The sequence below is a fragment of the Panthera onca genome, chromosome A1 (genome assembly GCF_046562875.1).
Source record: "Panthera onca isolate mPanOnc1 chromosome A1, mPanOnc1 haplotype 2, whole genome shotgun sequence".
Lineage (NCBI taxonomy): Eukaryota > Metazoa > Chordata > Mammalia > Carnivora > Felidae > Panthera > Panthera onca.
In genome coordinates this window covers 62,220,972-62,248,947 of record NC_138339.1, presented here as the reverse complement: position 1 = coordinate 62,248,947, position 27,976 = coordinate 62,220,972, and the positions used below count along the sequence as shown (strand labels likewise).

At 37.7% G+C, this 27,976-nt stretch overlaps 1 protein-coding gene across 2 annotated transcripts in view; it reads left to right on the top strand.

Moving 5' to 3' along the window:
- The window catches only part of UBTD2 (ubiquitin domain containing 2), a 63,471-nt gene that overhangs the window by 17,678 nt on the left and 17,817 nt on the right, over positions 1–27,976 (top strand). For both annotated transcript variants that reach the window (XM_078446856.2, XM_078446857.2), the window contains exon 2: positions 23,660–23,896. In XM_078446856.2, coding sequence (XP_078302982.1) covers positions 23,660–23,896 — 237 coding nt within the window. The remainder of the gene's footprint in view (positions 1–23,659; positions 23,897–27,976) is intronic.

The window sequence follows — 27,976 nt, the reverse complement described above, 5'->3', positions numbered from 1 at the left end:
TTATTCATTTTTGAGATAGAGACAGAGTGTGAGTGGGGGAGGAGCAGAGAGAGACACACACAGAATCTGAAGCAGGCTCCAGGCTCCAAGCTGTCAGCACAGAGCCTGATGCAGGGCCTGAACTCACGAACCGTGAGATCATTCATGACCTGAGCTGAAGTCGGATGCTCAACCGACTGAGTCACCCAGGCACCCCAAACTTCCACCGTTTATTTTATTATTATTTTCTTATTATTTTTTTAATGTTTTTATTTATTTTTGAAGGAGAGAGAGAGAGACAGAGCATGAGCAGGGAAGGAGCAGAGAGACAGGGAGACACAGAATTCAAAACAGGCTCCAGGCTCTAAGCTGTCAGCACAGAGCCTGATGCGGGGCTCGAACTCACAAACTGTGAGATCATGATCTGAGCTGAAGTCGGACGCTTAACCGACTGAGCCACCCAGGCACTCCATTTCCAATATTTATTAAAGAGGGAAGAAAAAGAAGTTCTCAGATGAAACATCAAGGGAGATTAAAGAAAATTAAGATGTAGAGTAAAATTCAGTTTCCATTGAAAAATATTTCTTATTTAATAATAGGTGGTATAAAACACGTTGGCAAGTTATTTTTGTACCGAAGTCTTGAGGGAAAATGTTATATAATTTTAATGAGTTGGAAAGTATTGACTAATGATATCTTTACATTTACTCCTGATATAGTCTAAAAGCTACTTACAACATTACTAAACTAAATCAAACCTGGATCACTTTGCTTTCTAGGTAAGAAAGGAGAGTAATTGAAGCTTTTGCACACATGTGCGCACATGCACACACACATTATATATAATATACATAAAATATATATACACATAGAAAAAATATATATGTATGTACTCTTTTTTGGTATATTTATTCTTATATATAGTCTTTTCATGTTTTACAGGAGGACTTGTTTAGGACTAATTTTTTCTTACTGTATATATTTATGGTTATTTAAAAAACTTTTTAAGGGGCGCCTGGGTGGCGCAGTCGGTTAAGCGTCCGACTTCAGCCAGGTCACGATCTCGCGGTCCGTGAGTTCGAGCCCCGCGTCAGGCTCTGGGCTGATGGCTCGGAGCCTGGAGCCTGTTTCCGATTCTGTGTCTCCCTCTCTCTCTGCCCCTTCCCTGTTCATGCTCTGTCTCTCTCTGTCCCAAAAATAAATAAAAAACGTTGAAAAAAAAAATTAAAAAACAAAAACAAAAAAAAAAAAAACTTTTTAAGAACTCTTTGTGGGGCGCCTGGGTGGCTCAGTCAGTTAAGCGTCTGACTTCAGCTCAGGTCATGATCTCACAGTTTGTGCGTTCGAGCCCCGCATCAGGCTATGTGCTGACAGTTCAGAGCCTGGAGCCTGCTTAGGTTTCTGTGTGTCCCTCTCTCTTTGCCCCTCCCCAACACGCGCACATGCGCGCACTCTCTCTCTCCCTCCCTCTCTAAAATAAACAAACAAAAAAAACCACTCTTTGCAAAAAATTTTTTTAAGTCAAAAAGCGTATTTAAGGGGCTCCTGGGTGGCTGAGTCAGTTAAGCATCTGACTTCGGCTCAGGTCATGGTGTTGTGGTTTGTAATTTCGAGCCCTGCATCAGGCTCTGCACTGACAGTGAGGAGCCTGCTTGGGATATTCTCTCTCTCTCTCTCTCTCTCTCTCTCTCTCTCTGCTCCTCCCCTGCATGTGCACGCTCTCTCAAAATAAAGTTAAAAAAAAAAAAAGTTTATTTAAGAAAAAGTAAATCACATTTATCTTAACACCTAACAAATATTTTGGTGTACATTCTTTCATGCTCAGGTTGTGTGCTGTATGTATAAAAGAGAGGGAGAGTAAGCACAAAAATCAGGTCATATATTCAGAGGAATGTGAAGTGCTTTTTAAAGTCATTGCAGCTATGCTTCTAGAGCAGTTATGACTTCTAGAGTTTGACTTTATGATGTTCTGGGATATAACAGAAATGTCATTGTTAGCTTTTCATTTTGGGAGGGTTTATCAGTATTTTTTCTAAAATTGACCTGACCTCACTGTCTGTTTTGTAGAGTCACCACAATGATGTGAGAGATGCGCATCCCATGACTTAATCTGAGGAAATGCAGTATAAACTAGAGCAAAGGGAATACCCTGCTGTAATTGGGCAAGTTACCCAAGGCGTTTATGTGGGCAGTTTGTGAGAATACAGTATTTCTTAGGACATTACATCCTTCTGAACAGTGCAGTTAAATAAGCTAAAAGTAAAGCTTGGAGTTTTGTAATGGACATAGCTATAGATGCAATTTAAAATAATTAAGTGACATTCAAGATCTATCTCTTCCCATGAGTCTAACCCCAAGACAATACAGTTTCTAGTAGTTTTCCTGTTACTTAGATTGTTTCCATCACCCATCACTTTCTTATAACTTGGTGGAGAGGTAGAGAATTTGATGATTGAGTCCCGGTTCTGCTTTACAGATTTTGTGGCAAAATCTTGGACAAACCAAAATCCCATTATGTTCTGTGGATCTGTTGAACGTACTCTTTGATTCTTACCTGTTCTTAAAATTAAGCGGGCTTTGATTGTACTTAAAACCAAAGGACTTGGCAAATGAATACAATTCAAGTGAAGTGCATTTACCCACATTTTTGCCCAACAATTTCTCAAGCAAAGGAAACTTTTCAGATTGAAAATGGAGACCCCCCCCCCCCCCCCCCCATAGAGTCTGATGGATCACTGGCTGGGAAAAACACACATGCTTTGGGTAATTGGTATGTGCTGTCTGGGAAATAGTGTATAGTTTGGGCACTTAAAATCCATGCCAACTTGCTATGCCATCCTAAGCTCTGGCATCTTTAACCTCATGGAGCCCTGCAACCTTATAGATGGATTGATTATCATGTGGGTTCACTTTGGGAGGGTAGGTGAAAGTCTAGGACCATGTTGAACATTAATCCAGTAACTCTTAAAGCCATGAGGTAGTATAGTCCTAGTGGCTTAACAATATGAACCCTGGAGTCAGTCAATCTGGGGTTGAGTCCCAGCCGTACCATTAGTTTGATGATCTTTGGGAGATTTTTTATTTTTATTAATTTAACAGACATTTAGGTATTTTTTTTTTTTTAATATGCTAGGCAATGTTCTAATTGTGTGTCAGAGAAATACTACTTCATTAAATCTTTATCCAATTAAACTTATTTTACTTTTGTCATCTCCCTTCTCCTCCTCCCCACCTAGGTATTTTACCTTTTAAGTTTGTTTTCTCATTTTAAGATGGAGATTATACTGGAGTTGAACATTCAGTAGGACAGTATATGGATAGCACTCTACACAGTGGCTGGGCCATGGTGATCATTCTCTGTTGACTTACTGTTTCTGAGAAAAGCAGCCTTATGTGGCAAACTGCTACCTTCTGATTGCTACCGTGATGTAACAATCAGAGTGATAGGAGTCATTTCCTGCAGGGTCTTCTAAATGCATACAGGAGCATTCCTGCAAATTCCTGAAGAATTTGAGTTGGTCACGGAAAGTCTCTAAGAGTCTAACTCCATCCAGACACAGTCAGCACCTTTACATTGCCCTGGGTCTTTGGGGCCTGTTGAGATCTAGGTTAATACAATGGTTGCTCTCCCCAATCCAAATCTGTATCCAGGGGATTATCAGAGTCACAGATCTTTTTTGTTTGTTTTACTTTATTTTAAAAATAATCTCAGATTTACAGAAAGTTGCAAAAATGGTAGGAAGAAATTCTGTATACCCTTCATCCAGATCTCCCTAAATGTTATTTTGTTGTTTATAATATTCTTTCTTTGTATATACCTACATGTGTGTAAATACTTTTCTTTTCTTTAATCATATGATTAAGTTGGAGACAGGAAATCTTTTTACCCAAAAATACTTTAGTGTATATTTCCTAAGAGCAAGGACATTCTCTTATTTAACCACAATATAATGATCAAAATCATGACATTAATATTGATATCATGTTAATATTTGCTCTGTAGACTTTATTCAGTTTCACCATTGTCTTCCCTAGTATTCAAAGAAAATCACCCAGTATCATGCATTATGTTTTGGTTGTCATATCTCTTTAGTCTACTTTAACCTGGAGCAGTTTAGGAGACTTTATCTTTCATGACCTTGGTATTTTGAAATGTACATACAGGCCAGTTATGTACATTTCAAATGTACAGTCAGAGTGTTCCATCAATTTGAATTTTCTGATGTTTCCTCATGCTTAGATACCTCATGATTAGGTAATACCACAGAGATTGTGTCCTTCCTAGTGCATGATGTCAGGAGTCACATAATGTCTCTTTTTCCATTATGGGTGATGTCGATTTTGATCCGTTCTGGTGCTAGCCATATTTCTTCACTGTAAAGTTAACTTTTTCCCTGTACAAATAATAATCTAGTAGGGAGAAAAAAAAGTATCTAGTAAGAAGATTGAGTATATGTAAATATTTTGTTTCTTATCAAACAGGTATTAGTTTTAGCATCCATCGATAATTCTTGTCTCAAACAATTATGGTGGTTGTCAAATGGTGATTTTTTTCTAATTTCATCACTTCTTTTAATTATTAAATTTAATGTAAGAAAGAGCCCTCGTCTCCTCCATTCATTTACTTATTGTATTAGTACAGTAATGTACTAATGGTTTTCTATTTTATTCCATGAGGTATAATCTGTTACCATTGTCATTTATTTTGATGCTTAAATGGTACCATATTGGCCAGTGGGAGCTCTTCCAAGCTGGCCTCTTTTCCTTTGACATGGCTTGATTATTTGTTGAGCACTTATTTGTTTTCTAGTATTGTTTGCTAGTATATTTGTTTTCTGGTATAACAAGATGTTTCAGGCTCATTTTGTATTTTTACCTGTCACAGCCCTGTAATCAGCCAGGGATCCCTGGTTCCTTTTAGTGGAGAATGATATTTGGAAGCCAGGATCTAGATTCCAGGTGTATTTGGTTCTATTGGAGTGGCATTGCTTCTAGATTCTCTCAGTGAAAAGAGTTAGGATAGATAATAAATATGTAGATATATAGGTATAGATACAGATATATCCCTAAATATAAGTGACACATATGTGTGTATAACACACATCTCTATCTTTTTATGTATTAAAAACAGTGAGTTCATAATGATATCTAGCATTCCCCTGCCTATATTTACACTTGTATTTCTCTACAGTGAAAAATTTGGCTCTCAGTTTCCACAATATATTTATTTATTTACTCAATCTTAGAATATGTACTTTTGGAATTGCTAATTCATTTTATTGTGAAAAGCAAAACTACCAACTGGAATTGTTTACAGTTCTTTATGTCTTTAGCTTAAGGGTAAAATTACTAACAAAAGAGGTGGCTGGGTGTCTCAATCAGTTAAGCCAAGTAAGCGTCCAACTCTTGATTTTGGCTCATGTCATGATTTCACCCTTTGTGGGATCCAGCTCTGTGTCGGTTCCCTGTTTAGGATTCTCTCCCTCACTCTGCCCCTCCCCCACTCACACTTGGGAGCATGTTCCTCTCTCTCACTCTCTCACAAAATAAACTTTAAAACAAAATTACTAACAAAATTTCTGTCCTCTGAAGTTTAAGTTAGATACACTTTTTTAAGTTTTCTTTTTTTTTTTTTTAAGTTTACTTATTTGTTTTGAAAGAGAGAGAGAATCCCAAGCAGCTTCTGTGCTGTCAGCACAGAGCCTGATGCAGTGCTCGAACTTACGAACTGTGAAATCATGACCTGAGCCGAAATCAAGAGTCACTTAACCAGTTGAGCCATCTTCTTTTTTTTTTGAAAAATTTTTAATATGGGGCTTAAACTCATAACCCTCGAGATCAAGAGTCACATGCAGCTGACTGAGCCAGCCAGGTGCCTCTCTGCTTCTTTTTTTTTCCCCCAGGAAAAAGACAAGAGCCCCAAATAAGGGTCCTTGCCCCGTATTTATTCAGATCAGAAGGCTTGCAAATGTGATAGGCGTGTATAAAGAGATAAACTAGGAACATTAACTTGTGGATGTGAGGGGGAAAAGGGGATTTTAAAGATATACAGTGTTTGGGGTTTGGGTCAATATAAAACAAAATCCAGGCGCCAGGCAGATGGGTAGATGGTTGTTAACAGCAGACAGGAGGCGCCGCACCTGTTTATCTTTGCCAGCCTAGGGGATGAGACAGATAGGGGGAATAACCTCAGGGTTAATATGCCACCTTTTCTTTTGTTAACCGTCTCCACTCTGGGCTGCTTTGCCTGCAGCGCAGTGGTCCAAAGTCCAATTCACCAATTTTACCTAACCTGGCCCCAATCTCCTATGGAAGCAGCTTTCTGCTATGGGGTGCTTTCACCTTGAATATCTAATCTTGTTATTCCTGTGTGCCATTTCTATTTCAGGCCTTTGCCTCTCTCTCTGTTTTTGGGGGCTCAGCAACACCTCCCTATGTTGGGGTGCTTTGCACCTCCCTATTCCTGGCACCTTTGTGCCTCCCTATTCTCGGGGTGTCTTTGCACCCCCCTATTCTTGGAGTGCCAATCTGGTTTACCCAGACTCGGGTGTGAGCGTTATATTGACTTGTATTTCTTTGTGTCTTGTTAACCCATTGGTGTAAACTCAGGGGATTCCTAAGCTTATCCCCCACAGGGGTGCATATATCCTTTAGAAGTAGTTTTTTTTTTTTTTTCTTTTGTATTCTTTGGGTAAGTACCCATTAGTCCAATTGCTGCATCACAAATTAGTTCTATTTTCAATTATCTGAGGAAATTCCATACTGTTTTTCAAAATGGCAGCAGCAATCTGCATTCCCAGCAGAAGTGCATGAGGGTTCCTTTTTCTCCACATCCTTGCCAACATTAGTTTTTTTCTTATTGATTTTAGCCGTTCTGACAGGTGTAAGGTGATATCCCGTGGTAGTTTTGATTTGCATTTCCCTGATCATGAGTGATGTTGAGCATCTTTTCATGTGTCTATTGGCCATCTGAATGTCTTCTTCGTGGAAATGTCTGTTTGTGACTTGGGCCCATTTGTATACTGTATTGTTTTCTGCCTGTTGAGTTGTATAATTTCTTCATATATTTTGGGTACTAACCGTTTATCAGCTATGTCATTTGCAGATATCTTCTCCCATTTAGTAAGTTGCTTTTCAGTTTTGTTGATTGTTTCCATCGCTGAGCAGGAGCAATTTATTTTGATGTAGCCCCAATAGTTTAATTTTGTTTTTATTTCCTCTGCCTCAGGAGACACTCTAGAAAAATGTAGCCATGGCCTAGCATAATAAAAACTTATTCTTTTTTTAAATTTTATTTGTTTTTTATTTTTTTAAAATTTACATCCAAATTAGTTAGCATATAGCACAACAATGATTTCAGGAGTTAGATTGCTTAGTGCCCCTTACCCATTTATCCCACCCCCCTCTCACAACCCCTCCAGTAACCCTCAGTTTGTTCTCCTTATTTATGAGTCTCTTCTGTTTTGTCCCCTCCCTGTTTTTATATCATTTTTGTTTCCCTTCCCATATGTTCATCTGTTTTGTCTCTTAAAGTCCTCATATGAGTGAAGTCAGATGATTTTTGTCTTTCTCTGATTAATTTCACTTAGCATAATACCCTCCAGTTCCATCCACGTAGTTGCAAATGGCAAAATTTCATTCTTTTTGATTGCCGAGTAATACTCCATTGTATATACATATACCACATCTTCTTTATCCACTCATCCATTGATGGACATTTGGGCTCTTTCCATAATTTGGCTATTGTTGATAGTGCTGCTATAAACATGGGGGTGCATGTGTCCCTTCGAAACAGCACACCTGTATCCCATGGATAAATGCCTAGTAGTGCAATTGCTGGGTTGTAGGGTAGTTCTATTTTTAGTTTTTTGAGGAATCTCCATACTGTTTTCCAGAGTAGCTGCACCAGCTGGCATTCCCAACCTCTCTTCTGATAATTTATTTCTGAGAACTTGTCCATTTCATCTAAGTCGTTTAATTTGCTGGTGTACCACATAGTATTCTAGTATTATAATCTTTTCTTATTCCTGTAAATTTAGCCATAATATCTGTACTTTTGTTTCTGATTTTAGTTTAGTTGTGTCTGTTTTATTCTTAGTCAAGCTACAAATTTGACAATTTTGTTGGTCTTTTCAAAGGACTAGTTTTTGGTTTTGTTGAATCTCTCTGTTGTTTCTCTGTTCTGTATTTTATTTACCTCTGCTCTAATCTTTATTATTACCTTGCTTCTGCTAGCTTTGGGTTTATGGTTCCTTAAGGTGTGTAGTTAGGTTATTGACTGAGAGCTTTCTTCTTTTTAAATGTAAACATTTCTAGTTCTGAATTCCCCTGTGAATATTGCTTTTGCTGTATCTTACGAATTTTTATATTTTGTGTTTTTGTTTTCATTCGTCTTTTCTCATTTCCTTGTGATTTCTTAATTGATCCATTGGATATGAGTGTGTTGTTTAATTTCCATATTATATATTTGTGACTTTTCCAGTTGTCTTTTTTATTGGTTTCCACCTTTATTCCATTATGGTCAGAGAATATATGTTGTATGATTTCAGTCTGAAGTTTATTGAGACTGGTTTTCTGGCCTAATTTATCAGTCTGTCCTGGAGAATTTCCATGTGCACTTAAGACAGATATGTATTTTTGCTGTTGTTGGTGAAATGTTCTATATATCAATCTGTTAGGTTTATTTGGTTTATGATATTGTTCAAGTCTTCTGTTTGGCTATTCTATTCGTTATTGAAAATGGAGTATTATAATTTCCAACTATTACTGTAGAACTTTATCCCTTCAATTCTGTCGGTTATTTCCTTAATATATTCTGGGACTCTGTTGTTAAGTACATACATGTTTATAATTGTTATATTTTCCTGATAAATTGACCTGTTTATTATAAAATGTCCTTCTTTGTCTTTAGTAAAAATGTTTGTGTTAAAGTCTGTTTTGTCTGATACAAACCTAGTCATGCCAGCTCTCTTTTGGTGACTCCCTGCGTGGTATATCTTTTTCCATTTTTTGCTTTCAACTTAAATGTGCTTTTCATTCTAAAGTGTATCTTGTGGGTAGCATATAGTTGAATGATGGTTTTTTGGTCCAATTCTGTAAATTTCAACATTTTTTTAAGATTAAAAAAATTTTTTTTAAGTAACCTCCATGCCCAACAAGGGCTAGAACCTGCGGCCCCATGTTCAAGAGTTGCATGCTCTGTGACTGAGCCGGCCAGGCGCTTTTGTAAATTTCAACATTTTGATTAGAATGCTTAATATTTATATTTCATGTTAATACTAGTAAAATAGAATTTATATTTGCCATTTTCTGGGGGGGGTTGCTATATGTTTTATTCCTTTTTTCTTCTGTTCCTCTATTAATGGTTTATTTAGTGTTAAATAGATATTTTTCTAGTGTATCATTTTAATTTCTTTGTCATTTCTTTTGCTATATATTTTTGCATCGTTTTCCTAGTGGTTGCTCTGGAGATTATAATTAACAATTTATAACAATCTAATTGAAAGCAATCTAATTTCAGTAGCACATAAAAACTTGTACAAAGCTCCTTCCCCTCCCTCCTTTGTGCTCTTGTTAACATACAAATTACATCTTTATATAGTAAAACCTTGAATTGCAACTTCCTTGTTCTGCAAGTGTTCCACAAGATGAGCAAACATTTCTAATAAATTTTAACTTGATAAGCGAGCAGTGTCTTGCAATACAAGTAGTACCTGGCACCAAATGTCACATGATGACAAATGAGCCAGTAGTTCTTTTCTCCCCCCCCCCCCCCCGTGTGTGTGTGTGTGGGGGGGGGGATTGGGGGTGATCATCTCTCATGCTTGGTTGCTTGGACTCAGGCCGTGGTGTTTGGCAGAAATCAGTGATTTTCCAGAATGTTGGAAGGTGCCCACAACTGATATTAGTGTAATTTTTGTCACTTCAAAGCACCTATGGACAGTCCTTTGCTTTTCTGTGCAAGAGTAAGCTTAGGAATGCTTTGCCCCATTCTAGATCAGGCTGTCTGCAGATATAGGCCCTTTCCTCTGCTGCATTATTGCCAGTTACATTAAATACAGTATATAACAAGAATTTATTACTACTGTACTGTAGTCAACATCTGTGCGAGTATATATAGTGGTCTGCATGCAGAAAAAGATTCTGTTGAGGTGATAGCAGTGATTCTGTTAGTGATAGTGAGAGTTGTCCTACACAATAACTCTCCTTACTCTTGTTTCCCTCACATCAGCCACAAAGGTTTTCAAAGGTAAGTGCAGGTTAATTTACTTATTTTTCTTTATATTTTGTATCTTCTTTATTATTTTGTATAATATTACAGTATTGTAATCATTTTTTTATGAATATTTTTCCATTGTGGAACAAATCATCTGAGTTTCCATTATTTCTTATGGGGAAATTTGCTTTGATATACAAGCACTTTGGATTACAAGCATGTTTCTGGAATGAATTATGCTTGCAAATCAAGGTTTTATTGTACATTGTATGCTCATGAACACAGATTTATAATTATTGCTTTATACACCTGTCCTTTAGATCAAATAAGAAGAAACAATTTCAAGTGAAAAATCTGTATTTGCTGGGTTTTATACTGAACGGAGTAAATTTGCATATGTAAATTTACCTTTACTGATGTTTTTTTATTTCTAAATGTATATTCACATTACTGTCGAATATCATTTTGTTCCAGCCTTAAGGACTTCCTATAGTTGTTTTTTGTTTTTTTTTTGTTTTTTGGGGTTTTTTTGCAGAGCTAGTCTGCTAGCAACAAAACCTCTCAGCTTTTGTTTATCTGGGCATATTTTACTTTCTCCATAATTTTCAAAAGATACTTTTTGGTGGATATAGAATTCTTGGTTAACACACTCTTCTTTTCATTATTTTGAATATCCATCTCACTGCCTTCTGTCCTCTGTGGCTTCTGATGAGAAATCAGTTGTTAAACTTTTTGAGGATGTCTTGTATGTGAGAGTTCCTTCTTGTTCTTTAAAGATCTTCTCTTTGGGGGCTCCTGGGTGGCTTAGTTGGTTAAGCATCCAACTCTTGTTTTCAGCCCAGGTCATGACCTCACGTTTCCAGAGTTTGAGCCCCATATCAGGCTCTGCACTGACAGTGTAGAGCCTGCTTGGGATTCTCTCTCTCCCCCTCTCTCTGCCACTCCCCCACTCATGCTTCCTCTCTCTGAAAATAAATAAACTTAAAAAAGAAAACAACAGGGGCGCCTGGGTGGCTTAGTCGGTTAAGCCTCTGACTGGCTCAGGTCATGATCTCGTGGTCTGTGAGTTTGAGCCCTGTGTCGGACTCTGTGCTGACAGCTCAGAGCCTGGAGCCTGCTTCGGATCCTGTGTCTCCCTCTCTCTTTGCCCCTCCCCTGCTCATGCTCTGTCTCTCTCTGTCTCAAAAATAAATAAAAACATTAAAAAAAAAAAAAGAAAACAACAATATTTACTACATGTGGAGCACCTGGGAGGCTCAGAGGGAAAAGCATGAGACTCTTGATTTCAGGGTCATGAGTTAGGACCCCACCTTGGGTGTAGAGATTACTTAAATAAAAATAAAATATTTTTAAAAAAGATCTCTGTATTTGGCTTTTGACTGTTTTATTATATGTCTAGGTAGGGATCTCTTGCATATATAGATCAATGTATTTCATCATATATAAGAAGTTTGGGGCCATTATTTTTCCAGTACTTGTTGTACCTTTTTCTCTCTTGTTCTTCTTCCTCTTCTTTGTTTTAATGTTTATTTGAGAGAGAGAGAGAGAGAGAGAGAGAGAGAGAGATAGATAGTGTGCAAGCACAAGAGAGTGGCAGAGAGAGAATCCCAAGCAGGCTCCATGCTGTCAGTGCAGAGCCCCACATGAGGCTTGATCTCACAAACTCCAAGATTGTGACCTGAGGTGAAATCAGGAGTTGGACACTGAAACAGCTGAGCCACCCAGGTGCCCCTTCTGTCTCCTTCTAGTACTCATATTATGTGTATGTGTATTGGTAATCTTGATGGTTACACCCTTGTCAGGATCTCTTGAGATTTTGCTCATTTTCTTTGTGTTTTTTTTTTTTTAAATGTTCCTCAGAGTAGATCAGCTTAAAGGACCTATCTTCATGTTCACTGATTCTTCCGCCTGCTCAAATCTGTTATTAAGTCTCTCCAGTGACTTTTTCATTGTTATTGCTCTTCCTTCCTTCCTTCCTTCCTTCCTTCCTTCCTTCCTTCCTTTTGTTCTTTCTTTCAACTTTTATTTATTTTTGAGAGACAGAGCATGACCAGGAAAGGGGCAGAGAGAGAGGGAAGGGAAACACAGAATCTGAAGCAGGCTGCAGGCTCTGAGCTGTCAGCACAGAGCTTGATGTGGGGCTTGAACCCATGAACTGCAAGATCATGACCTGAGCTGCAGTCGGACGTTTAACTGACTGAGCCACCCAGGTGTCCCTGTTATGGCACTTTCAACTTCATCATTTTAAAAATAATTTCTGTCTCTTGGGGGGTGGAGGAAGCAAAATGGATAAAGGCAAGTGGGAGCTACAGGCTTCCAATTATGGAATGAATAAGTCACAGAAATGCACAGCATAGGGAATACAGTCAATGATATTGTAATAGTGTTGTGTGGTGACAAATGTAGCTAACATTTGTGGTGAGCATAGCATAAGGAATAGAGATGTTGAATCAGTATTGTGCACCTGAAACTAATGTAATATTGTGTGTCAACTATACTCCGAAAAATAATTTCTCTTTATTAAGACTTACTCTCATTCTTCTAGTTCTTTACACATGGTTTCCTTTAGTTCTTTGAACATATTTAAGATAGCTTAAATTCTTTGTCTTGTAAGTCCAACGTCTGGACTTTCTCAGTGACAGTTTCTTTTATCTGCTGCCCCCTCCCCTGTGTGTGGGCCATACATTCTTTGCATGTCTCATAATTTTTTTGGTTGAAAACTGAACATTTAAGATACTACATGACAACCCTTGATTTCAAATTCTCTCTCCCTCAGGGTTTGTTATTATTACTGTTTTTTTGTTTTTTTACTGACTTTACTGAACTAATTCTGTAAAGTTTGTATTCTTTGTTAGGTATGGCCACTGAAGTCTCTGCTTAGTTTAGTGGTGTGCTAATGGTTGTGTACATATTTCCTTAAAAGTGCAGAATCAATAATTGTCCTATTCTTTGCTACATGGCTCTGTGTTCATATTGGGGCTCACATATTGGGGCTCATATTGGTACTGCTGTACCTTAGCCTTTATTTCCTACTTGTACAGAGCCTCAATATCAGTCAGAAATAAGACCTTAGGATATTCTCTTGTCTTTCCTAAACATGTACACAGTCCCTGAATATGCACAGTTCTATACGTGAACAGCCTTTTAGATTCCCAGAAATACGTCAGTTTTTCTGGACATCTCATTCCCCAGCTTTGATTACCTTCTTGCTTGCCCCAAATGTTTCACTGCCTCTTGCAGGTGCAGTGTTAAACAATTTCTGCTTATAGTTTTTGACAAATGCCCCAGGAAAAGGCTGTTCATCCTGGGAGAGCTGTAAGTTAGGTCAAATAAAGATAAGCCCTATGAGTAATATTTCCCAGAGAACTTCCACATAGGCCAAAAACGACTGTTTGTTTGTTTGTTTGTTTGTTTGTTTGGGATTGGGGCTTTTAAAGAGCTCCAACCCCATTCGACCCCTCCTGTGGCTGTGGGGCTGGTGGCTTTTACTGTGGTTGCTGTCTGTTGGTTCTCAAGTCTGCCTTGGAGCTGGGGAGAGGGGAATTGGTCAAGGCATGTTAAAATACCACAATACTCATGGTTTTTACCAAAATTCAGCACTTTTTCTTGAATAAGAAGGAGTAAATCCTCCCTGGATTGTAAGAGGTCTTTGGTTAATTTCCAAATTTCTGAAGTTTATTTTGATAATTTTTGCCAATGTTCTCATTGCATTTATAGAGAAGATTTTCAGAAGTCCTTGGGGCACCTGGGTGGCTCAGTTGGTTAAGTGTCCAACTTTGGCTCAGATCATAATCTCACAGTCTGTGGGTTTGGAGCCCTGTGTTGGGCTCTGTGCTGACAACTCAGAGCCTGGAGCCTTGCTTTGGATTCTGTCTGTCTGTCTCTCTCACTCTCGCACACACACAAAATAAATATTAAAAAAAAAAAAAAAAAGTTCTTACTCTATCTTTTCTGGTGATAGCACTCAATTTTTTTTTAAGCTTATGTATTTATTTATTTTATTTTATTTATTTTTTTTTTTTTAACATTTTTTATTTATTTTTGGGACAGAGAGAGACAGAGCATGAACGGGGGAGGGGCAGAGAGAGATGGAGACACAGAATCGGAAACAGGCTCCAGGCTTTGAGCCATCAGCTCAGAGCCTGACGCGGGGCTCGAACTCACAGACCGCAAGATCGTGACCTGGCTGAAGTCGGACGCTTAACCGACTGCGCCACCCAGGCGCCCCTTATGTATTTATTTTGAGAGAGAGCATGAGCAGAGGAAGAGCAGAGAGAGGGAGAGAGAGGATCCCAAGTAGTCTCCCCACTGACACTGGGCTTGATCCCACAAACTTTGAGATAATAACTTGAGCTGAAATCAAGAGTTGGGACACTCAACCTTCTGAGCCACCCTGGCACCCCATCACTCAATTATTTTGTAAGGAGGTTTGAATAATAACTTAAAATGTCTTTTATATTTGTCCATGTAGTTAACCATTTGTAATGGTTCCCATTCCTTTGTGTGGATTTAGGTTTCCATCTGTTACCATTTTCTTTCTGTCCAAAGTACTTTGTAATATTTGGGTACAGGTATGTAGGTGATAAATTCTTTTAGTCTTTTTTTTTTTTTTTAATGTTTGTTTATATTTGAGAAAGAGAGTGTGAGCAGGAGAGGGGCAGAGAGAGGGGGAGACACAGAATCTGAAGCAAGCTCCAGGCTCTGAGCTGTCAACACAGAGCCTGACGTGGGACTCGAACCCTCAAACCGAGAGATCATGACCTGAGCCAAAGTCGGACACTTAACTGACTGAGCCACCCAGGCACCCCGAGATCTTTCAGTCTTTATATGGCTGATAAGGTCTTTATTTCATCTTTGCATCTGTGTTTATGAGGAATACTTGTTTATAGTTTTTTTTATATTTTATTTTTTGCAATTGTGGCCCCATAAATTGAATTAGGGAGTATTCCTTTCTCTTTTGTTTTATGAAAGTGTGAGTAATTAGTATCATTTCTTTTTTTATTTTATTATTATTTTTTTAATGTTTAATTTTTGAGAGAGAGAGCATGAGCAGGGGAGGTACAGAGAGAGAGAGAGGGAGATAGAGAATCCAAAGCAGGTTCCATGCTGACAGTGCAAAGCCCGATGTGGGGCCAAACCCACAAACATGAGATCATGACCTGAGCCAAAATCAGAGGCTTAACTGACTGAGCCACCAGGAGCTCCATATTATTTCTTCTTTGTGTTGGTAGAATTCAGTAATCCCATCTGGGCCTGGAGTTTCCTTTGTCAGGAAGTTTTTAAAGACAAAATATCTTTAGTACATATGGAGCTAGTCAAGTTATCCCTTTTTTCCTGAGTAAATACACCTTCATTATCCCTTAAATATCTGCTGGATCTCTAACGATACCACCTCTTTCATTCTTATGTTGTAATTTTTGTCACCCCCCCCCCCCCCTTGGTCATTCTGGCTAGAGGTTTATCAATTTATTGATTTTTTTTTTTTTAAGTCCGCTTTTGTCTTCATGATTTTTCTCTTTTTTTCTGTTTTCAATTTCTTTGGTTTCTGCTTTTTATTACTTTCTTTCTCAAGGATAGGCACAGGAACCTGGACATGGGAATATATGAGTGGATTAGGCATATGCCAAAAAGCCATACACATATAAAACTCTGAAACTGGAAGTTTGAGTAGCACAGATTTAGCTTCTGAATTATGTGCTTGGTGTAGTATAAACTTGGAGTTCTCTGATCCTTTATTATAATCAAACATGGGGAACTTAAACAGTTATGTAAACATAACATTGAGTATCAAGAACTGATCAGAACTGAAGTACCTTAAATATTGAATTCAGGTCTTAACTGCTTCTCACCATTTGGGTTTTTACCAAAAAGGTCTTATTGTGAAAATATTCAAGCATGAAAAAATAGTACGATGAATATTTGTGTACTTCTCATGTAAATTTAGTAGTTAACATTTTGCTGTATTTACATTTTTCTCTTTTGTGTATATATGTGTATGTGTTTATACAGTCACACACACTCCCCCTTTTAACAGCTGAATCATTTGAAAGAATTGTCACAACTTTGGGGCACCTGGGTGGCTCAGTTGGTTGAGCATCCAAGTATTGATTTCTGCAGGTCATGATCCTGTGGTCATGGGATGGAGCCCCATGTTGGGCTCTGCACTGAGCATGGAGCCTGCTTGGGATTCTCTCTTCCCTTCTCTCTCTGCCCCTCTCTTCTCTCTCTCTCTCTCTCAAAATAAATAAACTTAAAAAATCCGCTCATCTAGCTTCAGGAAGTTTTTTTTTTTTTTTTTTTTTTTTTAATTATTTTCATTGGAAACATGTTAAATGTAGATAACTTGGGAAGAATTGACGTCTTTATAATGTTAACATCCAAGTATAAGAGATGTCTTCATTTTGTTCAAGTCTAGTCCACTTAGGGGTCTTTCAGGAGTTTAAAAAATGCATCCCGATAGCAGGTGTTGCATTCAAAATATTTTGTCTTTTCTATTACTGTTATAAATGGGACCATTTCTTCCATTATCTCTTCTAGCTGGGTATTTTATGTATATAAGGCTTATATTTTATATCCCATTATCATATTGATTTTTCTTAATTTTAGCACTGATTTTCTTGTATTTTCCAATCATACTGCAATTAGAGATGGTTTTACTTCTTCCCTTCTGGTTATTATGCTTTTGATTGCTTTGTTCTGATTGCGCTAACACTTTCAAAACAATGTTAAATAGTTGTGGAGATGATGGGCATCCTTGACTTATGTGTGCTTCCCCTCCCTTGGATTACCCATAAATTAATAGAAGTAAAAGTCCCTGGATTCCAAAGACTGTAATTCTAGATAAATTCTAGATAAAGCCATTCCCCCCTACCCAGTAGAATCCTCTGAAAATTGCACTTATTACTTTAGAAGGTACAGTGGGCTTCTGTTAAGTGACCATTTTCTTGGTTCCAATTTTATGTAATTTTAGCCTTCCAAATAAAATTGGGGCTTTCGGTGTACGTTCGTGGGATTTAATGTATGCTTTTGTAACATTTTTATTGACTCGCCCATTAAGAAAAGTCCTTTGGCATACTTTGTTCTAAGTTGGCATTCCTTTTGCCTGTTTGTATGCTCAGGCCATTGGTAAGTGGATTTATACTCTGAAAAACAGGCCAGGAAGTCATTATATTTACTTTCCCCCCCCCCTCCCCATCAATAAAGCTAGCTCAGACAACATTAGAAATTATATGTATGTCTTTAAAATTATATCTTATATTGTATCTATAAAATTAACTGCTTAATTTTTATAAACTGTAGGATGGAAGCATGGTCAAAGTTCTTGTTTCTATTTTTTATAAAATAGCATTAAAAATGGTATATTTAACTTACGTAGATAAGTACGTATACATGTGATCTTTAGTGCCTAATCAGCTATAGACGCTGAGTACTTATAAGTTGAAGCTGACAGACCAGAAAACTGCATTAGCTTCTCCTTTATTATAGAATTCCTCTTTGGTGAGCGTGTTATCTCCAAAGAAATGAATTAGGTTGGGGATTTGGTACTGCTCAGTTAACTTTTTCTTTCTCCAGAGATATTCCATTGGTCCTAAAATAAGTCTGTGAAAGATGGATCACTAGAAAAACGACTCAACACATGCTTTATTTTAAATGAAGCTTGTAATTGATTTGGTATGTAAAAGAAAATACATTTCTCAGCCCAAGCGAGACATGGAGTGCTATAATGGAAAGAGAGCTCTGGACTTTGAATCTAGTCATCTGGGTTCTAGTTCTGGCTCTTTTTGATCTTTAGCAAGTTGTTTAACCTCCTTAGGTCTTATTTCCCTTCCTGTCAAATAGTAAGGTTGGCTGGTACCATCTAAGGTCTCTTCCACATCTAGATTCTCAGATATTAGAGAACTTATGGGTATGGTTTTGACAGTTGGCCATGTTGATGCTCTTAGTTTAAGCATTTTAATCCCCATATCCCTATTTTTATTTTGACAGTTGCTTTAGGTAAAGGGAATGTATGTTGTGTGTGTGTGTGTGTGTGTGTTTGTGTAGTGTGTTCTAAATTTACATGAGAATAAAATACGAGTATCCTTTTAGGCTAGCACCATCTGTTGTGGAAGAGTTCTGTAGGATCTATTCTTAACTCTTGGGAGTAACAAAAATTTCCCTTTAGTTTTCATGATCTTCAGACTCAATCTAAATATAGGAACGTTATCCCAATCCTATTCCTTGCTGCTTTCAAGTTTTTAGAATTCTGTTAAACAACATTTTGTCCTTTGATGGTGATCTCTTTAAATATTCAGTCTTTTCCCTTAGGCTGTTGTGTTAGCAAAACTGATGCTCTAGTTTTCAGTCTGTTAAAGCTATTATTACTTGAATCATATCTTGATGTTTACCTTATACATTATGGCTTCTCCTTTATTCATTTGAAGAGTCTCAGTATTAAATCAGGAAACCAAGAGGGAGGAAACCAAAAGAGAGCAACCAAAAGCAGGAAAATAACTATCAACATACTTCATTTTGGAGATCATTGTTTTTTATCAAAATGTCAAAGTGAATTTTGTGCAAAATTCATTCAATTGTGTAAAACTAAACATTTAGGATTATGTTGCTATTTGGATCTGAGAAGCAGACCTTTCTTGGGTTTTCTGCATGTTAGATCTGTTTGTCAGAGTGGGAAGAAGTGTTGGATAGTTACAAGGAAAGATAAGATAAGTAGATGAGTGTGATTAAGAGGCTTCCCCCGGGCGTCTGATTTCTGCTCAGGTCACGATCTCACTGTTCATGGGTTTGAGCCCTGATTCGGGCTCTGTGCTGACAGCTCAGAGCCTGGAGCCTGCTTTGGATTATGTGTCTCTCTCCCTCCCTCTCTCTCTCTCTCTCTCTCTCTCTCTCTCTATCTCTATCTCTCTCAAAATAAACATTAAAAAAAAATTTTTTTTAAAGAGGTTTCTCAGAAGGTGAGTTTTTGGCAAAGTTTTTAAAAGTAACTGTGGATTGATGGGGGAAAGAAGTGTATTTTCTGAAATAATAAAATCAAATTTCCTCATTAATCTTTTGTTGTATGTTAAACCATGGAATAAACTTAGTGTGGTTGATTGCCTGCAATTTAAATCAGAAATTTAGGGAATAAGAACTGTGTCCTGTCTTTAAATTCATTGTTAGAGCATAATACTGTACTTAGTCGCAGATACATGAATGATAATGAGCATCTCTCTCGGGTATCAGGAGTCAGATTGATGTGTGAAACAGGTAAATCTGAAAGTTTCAGAGCATAAGATGTAATCTAATTAAGTATACATAGTTTACATCTTTTCCTTCATAATTGAAAATGGTTGACTTGGTTCAAAAAAAAACATAGCTTCTTAGCTGTGAGACTCATTTCTGTGTTCAGGTATTTTCAGAAATAAAGGTTTATAGTATTGGCTAAAATCATAGCACATTTGATGACCAATTCCTAAAAAAATACTCCGATGAACACATAGGAAGAGCATGACAGTCATAGAACATTTCTTTTCAAAATTAAGGGGGGTACTTGATGTCAAATTCTCAGAATGTCAGGTTCTATTCAGAAGGTATGAAAAGAAAAAAGACTTAGCCTGTGTATTTTTGCAAAAATGTCTTAAGGTTTTTTATTTTATATAGCGGTCCCAAATTTATTTTTACTTAGCAAACACTTATTTGTAGTTTATTATATACTAATGATTTTTATTAGTGCTTTACAGATATTAAAATCCTCATAAAACCCTAAATATTTTCATGTTTTCATAAGAGCATAGTTTAAATGCTAAATTATGCTAAATATTAATTGCTAAATATCCATTTTTTCTCCAGTTTATTTAACAAAGGTAAGTTAGGCAACAAACTGCATTTAGTTTAAAATGATGAAGCTTTTAACCTCATATTTTCTAGTGAAAAATCACTGCTCAATGGTTGCACTAAAATAATATGTTGTAAAGGCTTAAGTATTTTAACAATGGACATTTAATAGAAAGACATTCTTTATTACATATATTTGTGATATGGAGAAAAACAGAGACCTAGACAGAGAAAAGGAGGCTTACTTGATATCACAAGCATTTATTTTGTCTTCCTTGCTTTTACATAAAGCAATTACTTTGGAACTTTACAGCATATAGATTTGAAATGGATTTGGAATGATTATCCTTAAGAAGCATAATGCATCACTTTTTTTTTTTTTTTATGGGAGTTCTTAAAACTTCTCTGTGGAGGGAGGTAAAATCTACCTCATATTTGTAAGGAAGGGGCTTTTCCTTTTTCGAAAGTATTTTCTACCTTTATTGTTTTTCTTTTTGGTCTCTCTGAGGGCCTCTTTAGGTTTCTTGGGTGTAGGTACTGAGATTGTTCAGGTTTTGTTGTTTCTGCCTTTGCTTTGCAATTCTCTCACAATGACAGAATTACAACTAGTTATCTCTCTGATATGTTTAATATATGTGAGGCTAGACAGTTCTCTGGAACTACTCAGGAAGACTCAAAACTTTATTCAAATGGGTATCTTATTTGATTATTGAATAGATAACTTTGAATAATAGATACTAATTTGAATGTTGAATAGATACCTATTCAAATAAGCATTTACCAGGGTGCCTGGGTGGCTCAACCACTGAGTTTCTCTTTTTGTTGTTGTTGTTAGGTTTTATTTATTTATTTTGAGAGAGAGAGCACATGAGCAGGGAGGGACAGAGAGAGGAACCCAAACAGGCTCCATGCTCTCAGCACAGAGTCCAATATGAGGCTTGAACTCATGAACCATGAGATCACAATCAGAGCCCAGCTGAAATAAAGAGTTGGACACTTAACTGACTCAGCCACCCAGGTGCCCAAGCATCTGACTCTTGATCTCAGCTCAGGTCTTGATCTCAGGGTCCTGAGTTCAAGCCCTACTTTGGGCTCCATGCTGGGCATGAAGACTACTTTAAAAAAGGGAGGGGGGGGGGGCGGTATTTACCTATTGTATCCTGCCCTCTACTGTCTGTTCAGTAAACTGAGTGTTGTCCCTAAGTTATTTCTGACTTTAAATTTTTTTTTTTTCAACTTTTTTTTATTTTTATTTTTGGGACAGAGAGAGATAGAGCATGAACGGGGGAGGGGCAGAGAGAGAGGGAGACACAGAATCGGAAACAGGCTCCAGGCTCTGAGCCATCAGCCCAGAGCCTGACGCGGGGCTCGAACCCACGGACCGCGAGATCGTGACCTGGCTGAAGTCGGACGCTTAACCGACTGCGCCACCCAGGCGCCCCAGTTATTTCTGACTTTAAAGGCTAATATAGCAGAAAATAAATTTTGCCTTTCATTTTACCTTTTGGTAGAACCAGTAGATTGCGATTATCTGACATATTGTGAACACCTTTTAGAGAATAATGCTCTGTATACATTTATTATTTGGAAGATGCAAGGGAAAATCTTGAGTATAGATTGTGTTTCTCACATTTGAATTAAACCAGATACACACACCTATAGTGTTACCCTTAGTGGACGTTCAGTAAATACCTGTTAAATGAAGAGACTTGGATTCTATTTCTAGCTTTGCTACTAAATAGACAGTTTTCCTACTCTGCTGTTCATACCCTTTTAGAACTCAACTGGTTGGCATTTTACTAGGATAAGTTACAGAGCCAAAAAGTACAAGGAGTCAAAACACTGAATGTTTTAAGAGAAAACAGCTGGCAGTGACATGATGTGCTGTTCTGAAGGTAGAAGATGAGATCTCATGTTTGCTGCCTTGAGACAAAATGGCCAGTTTGGAGGGAGAGAGCATGGTTTAATCCAAGTGTCAAACCAGACACATTTGGCAGTATTAGTTCTGTCATCAGGAAGATAGTTTGGTATAGGGTATAGAGATTGCCCAGGGACTGGAGTTATGAATAGCTCAAATTTATTTGGCTCTGGGCCAGTAAGGGAGTGGTTAATTTCATGGCCTCTTTAGAACCATTTTGAGAATAATTTATTTTAAATTAGTATTCTTTCTGCTCTTAAATATAGAACATTGAATTTTGATGTACACCCTCTCCTTCCCACCACTGTGTCATTTACTTTCCACCCACTCTTACCCAAGACTCCATCAAGCTTCAGTTTTCTTTTTACTTATTTTTCCATCTGTCAAACTATTTCTTACCTATGGCTCCATATAAGATTAAGAATGGCTCTGTAGGTCAGTGTGAGATCAGTGATCCTAGGCCAGGTAAGTGTCTGGGTGCAAAAAACTTACATCACACTTGTTCTAGCTCTACTACTATGTGACGTTCTCTAAGGAGCTATGATGCCTTTTACAGCAACAGAGGAGTGGACTCTTGCCCTCTTTTTTCTGCTCCTTGTAGTCAGGAGTTTCTCCCTTGGTTCATTATCAAGGATCACCTGTTCAGTCCTATTTTCTCCAAAGAGTGAAGCCCTGATTTCTGACCTTCTCCCTCACTCTTTTCAAAATAGCTCCTGTATAGGTTTCAGAGAAAAGTATTTACACTTTCTTGACTGAAGTGCAGGGGATGCTCCTATGATTAGGTTTCTTCATATGGAGCCGGTGGTTTGACTGTTCTTTGGACACCACAAAGCAGTCTTTCCCTTCTTGGGGATTTCTCAGTTTCTACTTTCTGGCTTCATATGTCCAGAGTCCTGAGAGTCCAACTAATGTTGCTACTTCATTTTTCCTAATATCTTACCTCTCTTTATGTCATCCTTTGACTTTTTAAAATACTGCCGTTATTGTTTGATGAAACCCTTATTGCTATTTTTCTGGGTAATTTTTAAAGTCATCCTGAGGAGAAGGCATAACTGAGTTGAAAAGAATTACTAACTTGTCAATGGACATTTTGGATAGAACCTTCTAATGTCCTCATTTGCTCTTGTAGTTCTAAAATAGGGAAATTTCAGGGGCCCCTGGGTGGCTCAGTCGGTTAGGCATCCAACTTCGGCTCAGGTCGTGTTGTTGCGGTTCACGAGTTTGAGCCCTGTGTCGGGCTGTATGCTGACAGCTCAGAGCCTAGAGCCTGCTTCGGATTCCGTGTCTCCTGTGTCTCCTGTTTGCTCTCTGCCCCTCCCCCACTCATGCTCCGCCTGTCTCTGTCTCTCAAAAATAAATAAAAAACATTAAAAAAATTTTAAATAGGGAGATTTCAGAATGCAAGAATTAACTAGTAGGCGGGGCACCTGGGTGGCTCATTTGGTTATTGATAGCAGCTCAGGTCTTGATCTCATGGTTTCAGGAGTTCAGTCCGTGTCAGGCTCTGCCCTGACTGCTCAGAACCTGCTTGAGATTCTCTCACTCTCTGCCCGTCCCCATTCACGCTCTGTTTTTCTCAAAATAAATGAATAAACTAAAAAAAAAAAAAGAATGACTAGTAGGCAAACTTGTAGCTATAATTTTGATGAGTGAATCAAAGAGGACTGACCAGATCACTTTTAATACATTGTTTATAAATTTTGGTTTTCATATCAGCTTTTTATTTTTCTTCTCAGTCGCTTTAGGTCGTAACCAGCCTTTGAAAAAGGAGAAACCCAAATGGAAAAGTGATTATCCCATGACAGATGGACAACTGCGCAGCAAGAGGGATGAATTTTGGGATACTGCACCAGCTTTTGAAGGCCGTAAAGAGATTTGGGATGCCTTGAAGGCTGCAGCACATGCTTTTGAGAGCAATGATCATGAACTGGCACAAGCAATCATTGATGGTGCAAACATAACATTACCACATGGTAGGTTTGGTGGTCCTCGGGGACAAAGGGGAACATAATCAGCTCCTTTCTAATAACAAGAAACCAAATGGGAAGTGTTCATTTTACTTGCTATGCATGATTCTCCTCCCTGCACACTCCCCCCCCCCCCCCCCCATCAAAGAGGAACATTTGTCTTTGCTTCTTTGTGGATTTACTTTGTGTGTGTGTGTATGTGTATTTTTTTTTTTAGGTAAGCTGTGCCCAACGTAAGGCCTTGAACCCATGACCCTGACATCAAGAGTCACATGGTCCACTGACTGAGCCAGCTAGGTGCCCCAATATATGTATTTTTTAGTATCTAAATATCTTGGGTATGCCTGGGTGGCTTAGTTGGTTGAGCATCCAACTCTATTTTGGCTCAGGTCATGGTCCCGGGGTTGCGGGATCAAGCCCTGCATGGGGCTCTGCACTGAGCACGAAGCCTGCTTGGGATTCTCTCTCCCTCTCTCCCTTTGCCCCACTCCCCCACTTGTGTGCTTTCTCTTGCAAATAAATAAAAATGAAAAAAAGATTTAATGAGATAAAAAATCATGAGATTTTTAATCTCATGAAAGAGAATGCTTAATAACCTGTATTTTCTAACTTACGTCCTCAGAAACTTCCTTGTTCTTCATCAAGGACCCTCCACCCCCTACCCCAATCTTTTAGAGCTTCTACTTTATTCCTTTCCTAGGAGCACTAGAGAAGTAGTCTCACATTTAGATCTCAGAAGCCTTAGAGACTCAGTGGATGCTTCTTTAGTCTTTATGCTTTCTCATCAAGCCTATTTTTAGCAAAATGAAAAAAACTAAACATAGAAGTCACATGTTTTGTAGGACAGTTTTCTATGGTTGCAGGCCTGAGCATTATGAAGAACCTTTTTCTTTTGCTTAGGAATGTGACTCTAGGGACCACCATTAGCTTTGAGTATTTCCAGGAACACATATCTGCTGGACCCATGCACATCCTCTTGCTTGGTCTCTTTGATTAGAAACACTTCAAAATTTTTCATGGTATGCTGAGCTTTAAGTGTTAATTTTATACTGTATTTATAAAATTTTTCTCTTTAGTTTTTCAAATTAATATTTTTCCACGTTAGTCCTGTATATAATCACCTGCATTCTTCTGTATCCTTTTCTGTTCATTTATATCTTCATTGTTTCTTTTTCAATATCTCCCTTTTTGTCTACATTTTCAGAACACTGCTTTTCACTGTTTAATCATCTGCTTTATGTCCTTTGACTCCTTTTCAAATAAAGATATTTTAACTTTAATAAAGATAGTATCCTTCCCAGTTTTCCAAATCTCTGTTAATTTTCTGAACTAACTGTGCTTCCAAGAAACTTATAAAAATACATATTCCAGGGGCACCTGGATGCCTCAGTCTGTTAAGTGTCCGACTTCGGCCCAGGTCATGATCTCACGGTTTGTGAGTTCGAGCCCCACATTGGGCTCTCTGCTGTCACCATAGAGCCTGCTTCGGATCCTCTATCCCCGCCCCCCGCCTCTCTCTCTACCCCTTCCCCACTCATGTGTGCATTCTCTTTCTCTCTCTCTCTCTCTCTCTCTCTCTCTCTCTCTCTCTCTCTCTCTCTCAAAAATAATAAATTTAGGGGTGCCTGGGTGGCTTGGTAGGTTAAGCATCCAACTTCAGCTCAGGTCATGATCTCATGGTTTGTGAGTTCAAGCCCCACATCAGGCTCTGTGCTGGCAGCTCAGAGCCTGGAGCCTACTTCAGATTCTGTGTCTCCCTCTCTCTCTGCCCCACTGCTGCTCACACTCTGTCTCTCTAAAAAATAAACATTAAAAAAAATTTTTTTAATAAATTTAAAAAGAAATTTTAAATACATATTCTATAGGTGTCCTGTTCTTCATTATGAAAGCTTATTAGCATAGGCTTGTGTTAATAACATTTATTGAGCACCTACTATATATAGATCACTTTTTCTGCACAGATGGAAAAATTATCCTTCCTACATTTAAAAAATGTTTAACTGAATGTCATTTCAGTATGACTCTTTAGTCCTGATTTTCATGAATACCCTCTAAATTCTTTACTTCTTATAATAATTGGGGTGGTGGACATTATCTTGCTCTGTTACCTCTTTCAGTTCTATATCTTGTCTTCAGATACTAACATTATGGTCACCTGGGTGGCTCAGTTGGGTAAGCATCTGACTCTTGAACTCAGCTCAGGTCTTAATGTACAGTTTGTGAGTTGAAGTCCTGTGTTGGGCTCTGTGCTGGGCTCTGAAGCCTACTTAAAAAAAAAAAAAAAAAAGCTAGCTTTATATAAAGGAAAGAGTCTTCCTTTATAATTACTTTAATTATAAATTATATATGTAATATACATATGTTTTGTAACATATATACATATATATGTAATATATAAATTATATATGTATAATTAATTACATTCCTTCTGTTTTTAATACTTATAGCCTATATTTTTAGAGCAGTATTTATTTATTGTTTGCATAGGTTTGCAAGTTGGGAGTAGGGGATTGGGGGTGGGAAAGAATAATTGTTTATGTGTGATTGCCTTAATGTAGAATAAGCCTGAGACCCAGAACCTTAGAACTTTGACTTCCCTTACTTTGTACTTATCATAGTTATCTATAGGAATATCTGATTGTGTTCTATAAATTATGGCCTGTTTACAGGTTCATGGAGACAAAGTAGCTCTGTTTTATGTAAGGCAAGTGTCTATGCATTATTTTATTGGATATGGGCTCAGATCTCTTTGCTTATTCTCTGCTTTAGTATGAAGGAATCAAACTGATGTTTGATCTTTCCTTGTTCAAATGTCTAAAATAACTTTCTGGGTATTACTGTCATTGGTACCCTTGACTGAATTTCCTTGTTCATATCTGAAACTTAACAGTGTTTCTTGGGTGGACTTTTGAATTGTGTTCTGTCGTGTGCTCTAACTCACCATTAGTTTATAACTTAGCTATTTAGCTACATGATTTTACCTAGAAGTACTCAGTGGTGTTGCTGAAATTTAAGTGTTCTCATTTGTAAAATATGGATTATAACTACCTACCTCATGGGGTGGTTGTGTTGATTAAATGTGATAACACATATAAATTACTTACCATAGTCCAGAAAACACTTGATAAATAGTAGTGCTAATGGTTGTACTTTTTTTTTTTAATTTTTTAAATTAATTTATTTTTTATAATTTATAACCAAGTTAGCACATGGTACAACAATGATTTCAGGAGTAGATTCATTCGTTAAGCCCCTTACCCATTTAGCCCATTCTCCCTCCAACAACCCCTCCAGCAACTCTCTGTTCTCTATATTTAAGAGTTTCTTATGTTTTGTCCCCCTCCCCATTTTTATATTATATTTGCTTCCCTTCCCTTAAGTTCATCTGTTTTGTATCGTAAAGTCTTCATATGAGTGAAGTCAGATATTTGTCTTTCTCTGACTAATCTCGCTTAGCATAATACCCTCTAGTTCTATCCACATAGTTGCAAATGGCAAGATTTCATTATGATTCCTGAGTAATACTCCATTGTATGTATATACCACGTCTTTATCCATTCATCCATCAATGGATATTTGGGATCTTTCCATACTTTGGCTATTGTTGATAGTGCTGCTATAAACATTGGGGTGTATGTGTCCCTTCAAAATGGCATACCTGTATCCCTTGGAGAAATATTTCGTAGTGCAATTGCTGGGTCATAGGGTAGTTCTACGTTTTAATTTTTTGAGGAACCTCCATACTGTTTTTCAGAGTGGCCGCACCAGTTTGCATTCCTACCAGCAGTGCAAAAGAGATCCTCTTTCTCCGCATCCTAAAACCATCTATTGTTGACTGAGTTGTTAATGTTAGCCATTCTGACAGGTATGAGGTGGTATCTCAGTGTGGTTTTAATTTGTATTTCCCGGATGATGAGTGATGTTGAGCATTTTTTCATGAGCCAGTTGACCATCTGGATGTCTTTGGAGAAGTGTCTATTCATGTGTTTTGCCCATTTCTTCACTGGGTTATTTGTTTTTTGAGTGTTGAGTTTGGTAAGTTCTCTAGAGATTTTGGATACTAACCCTTTATCTGATATGTCGTTT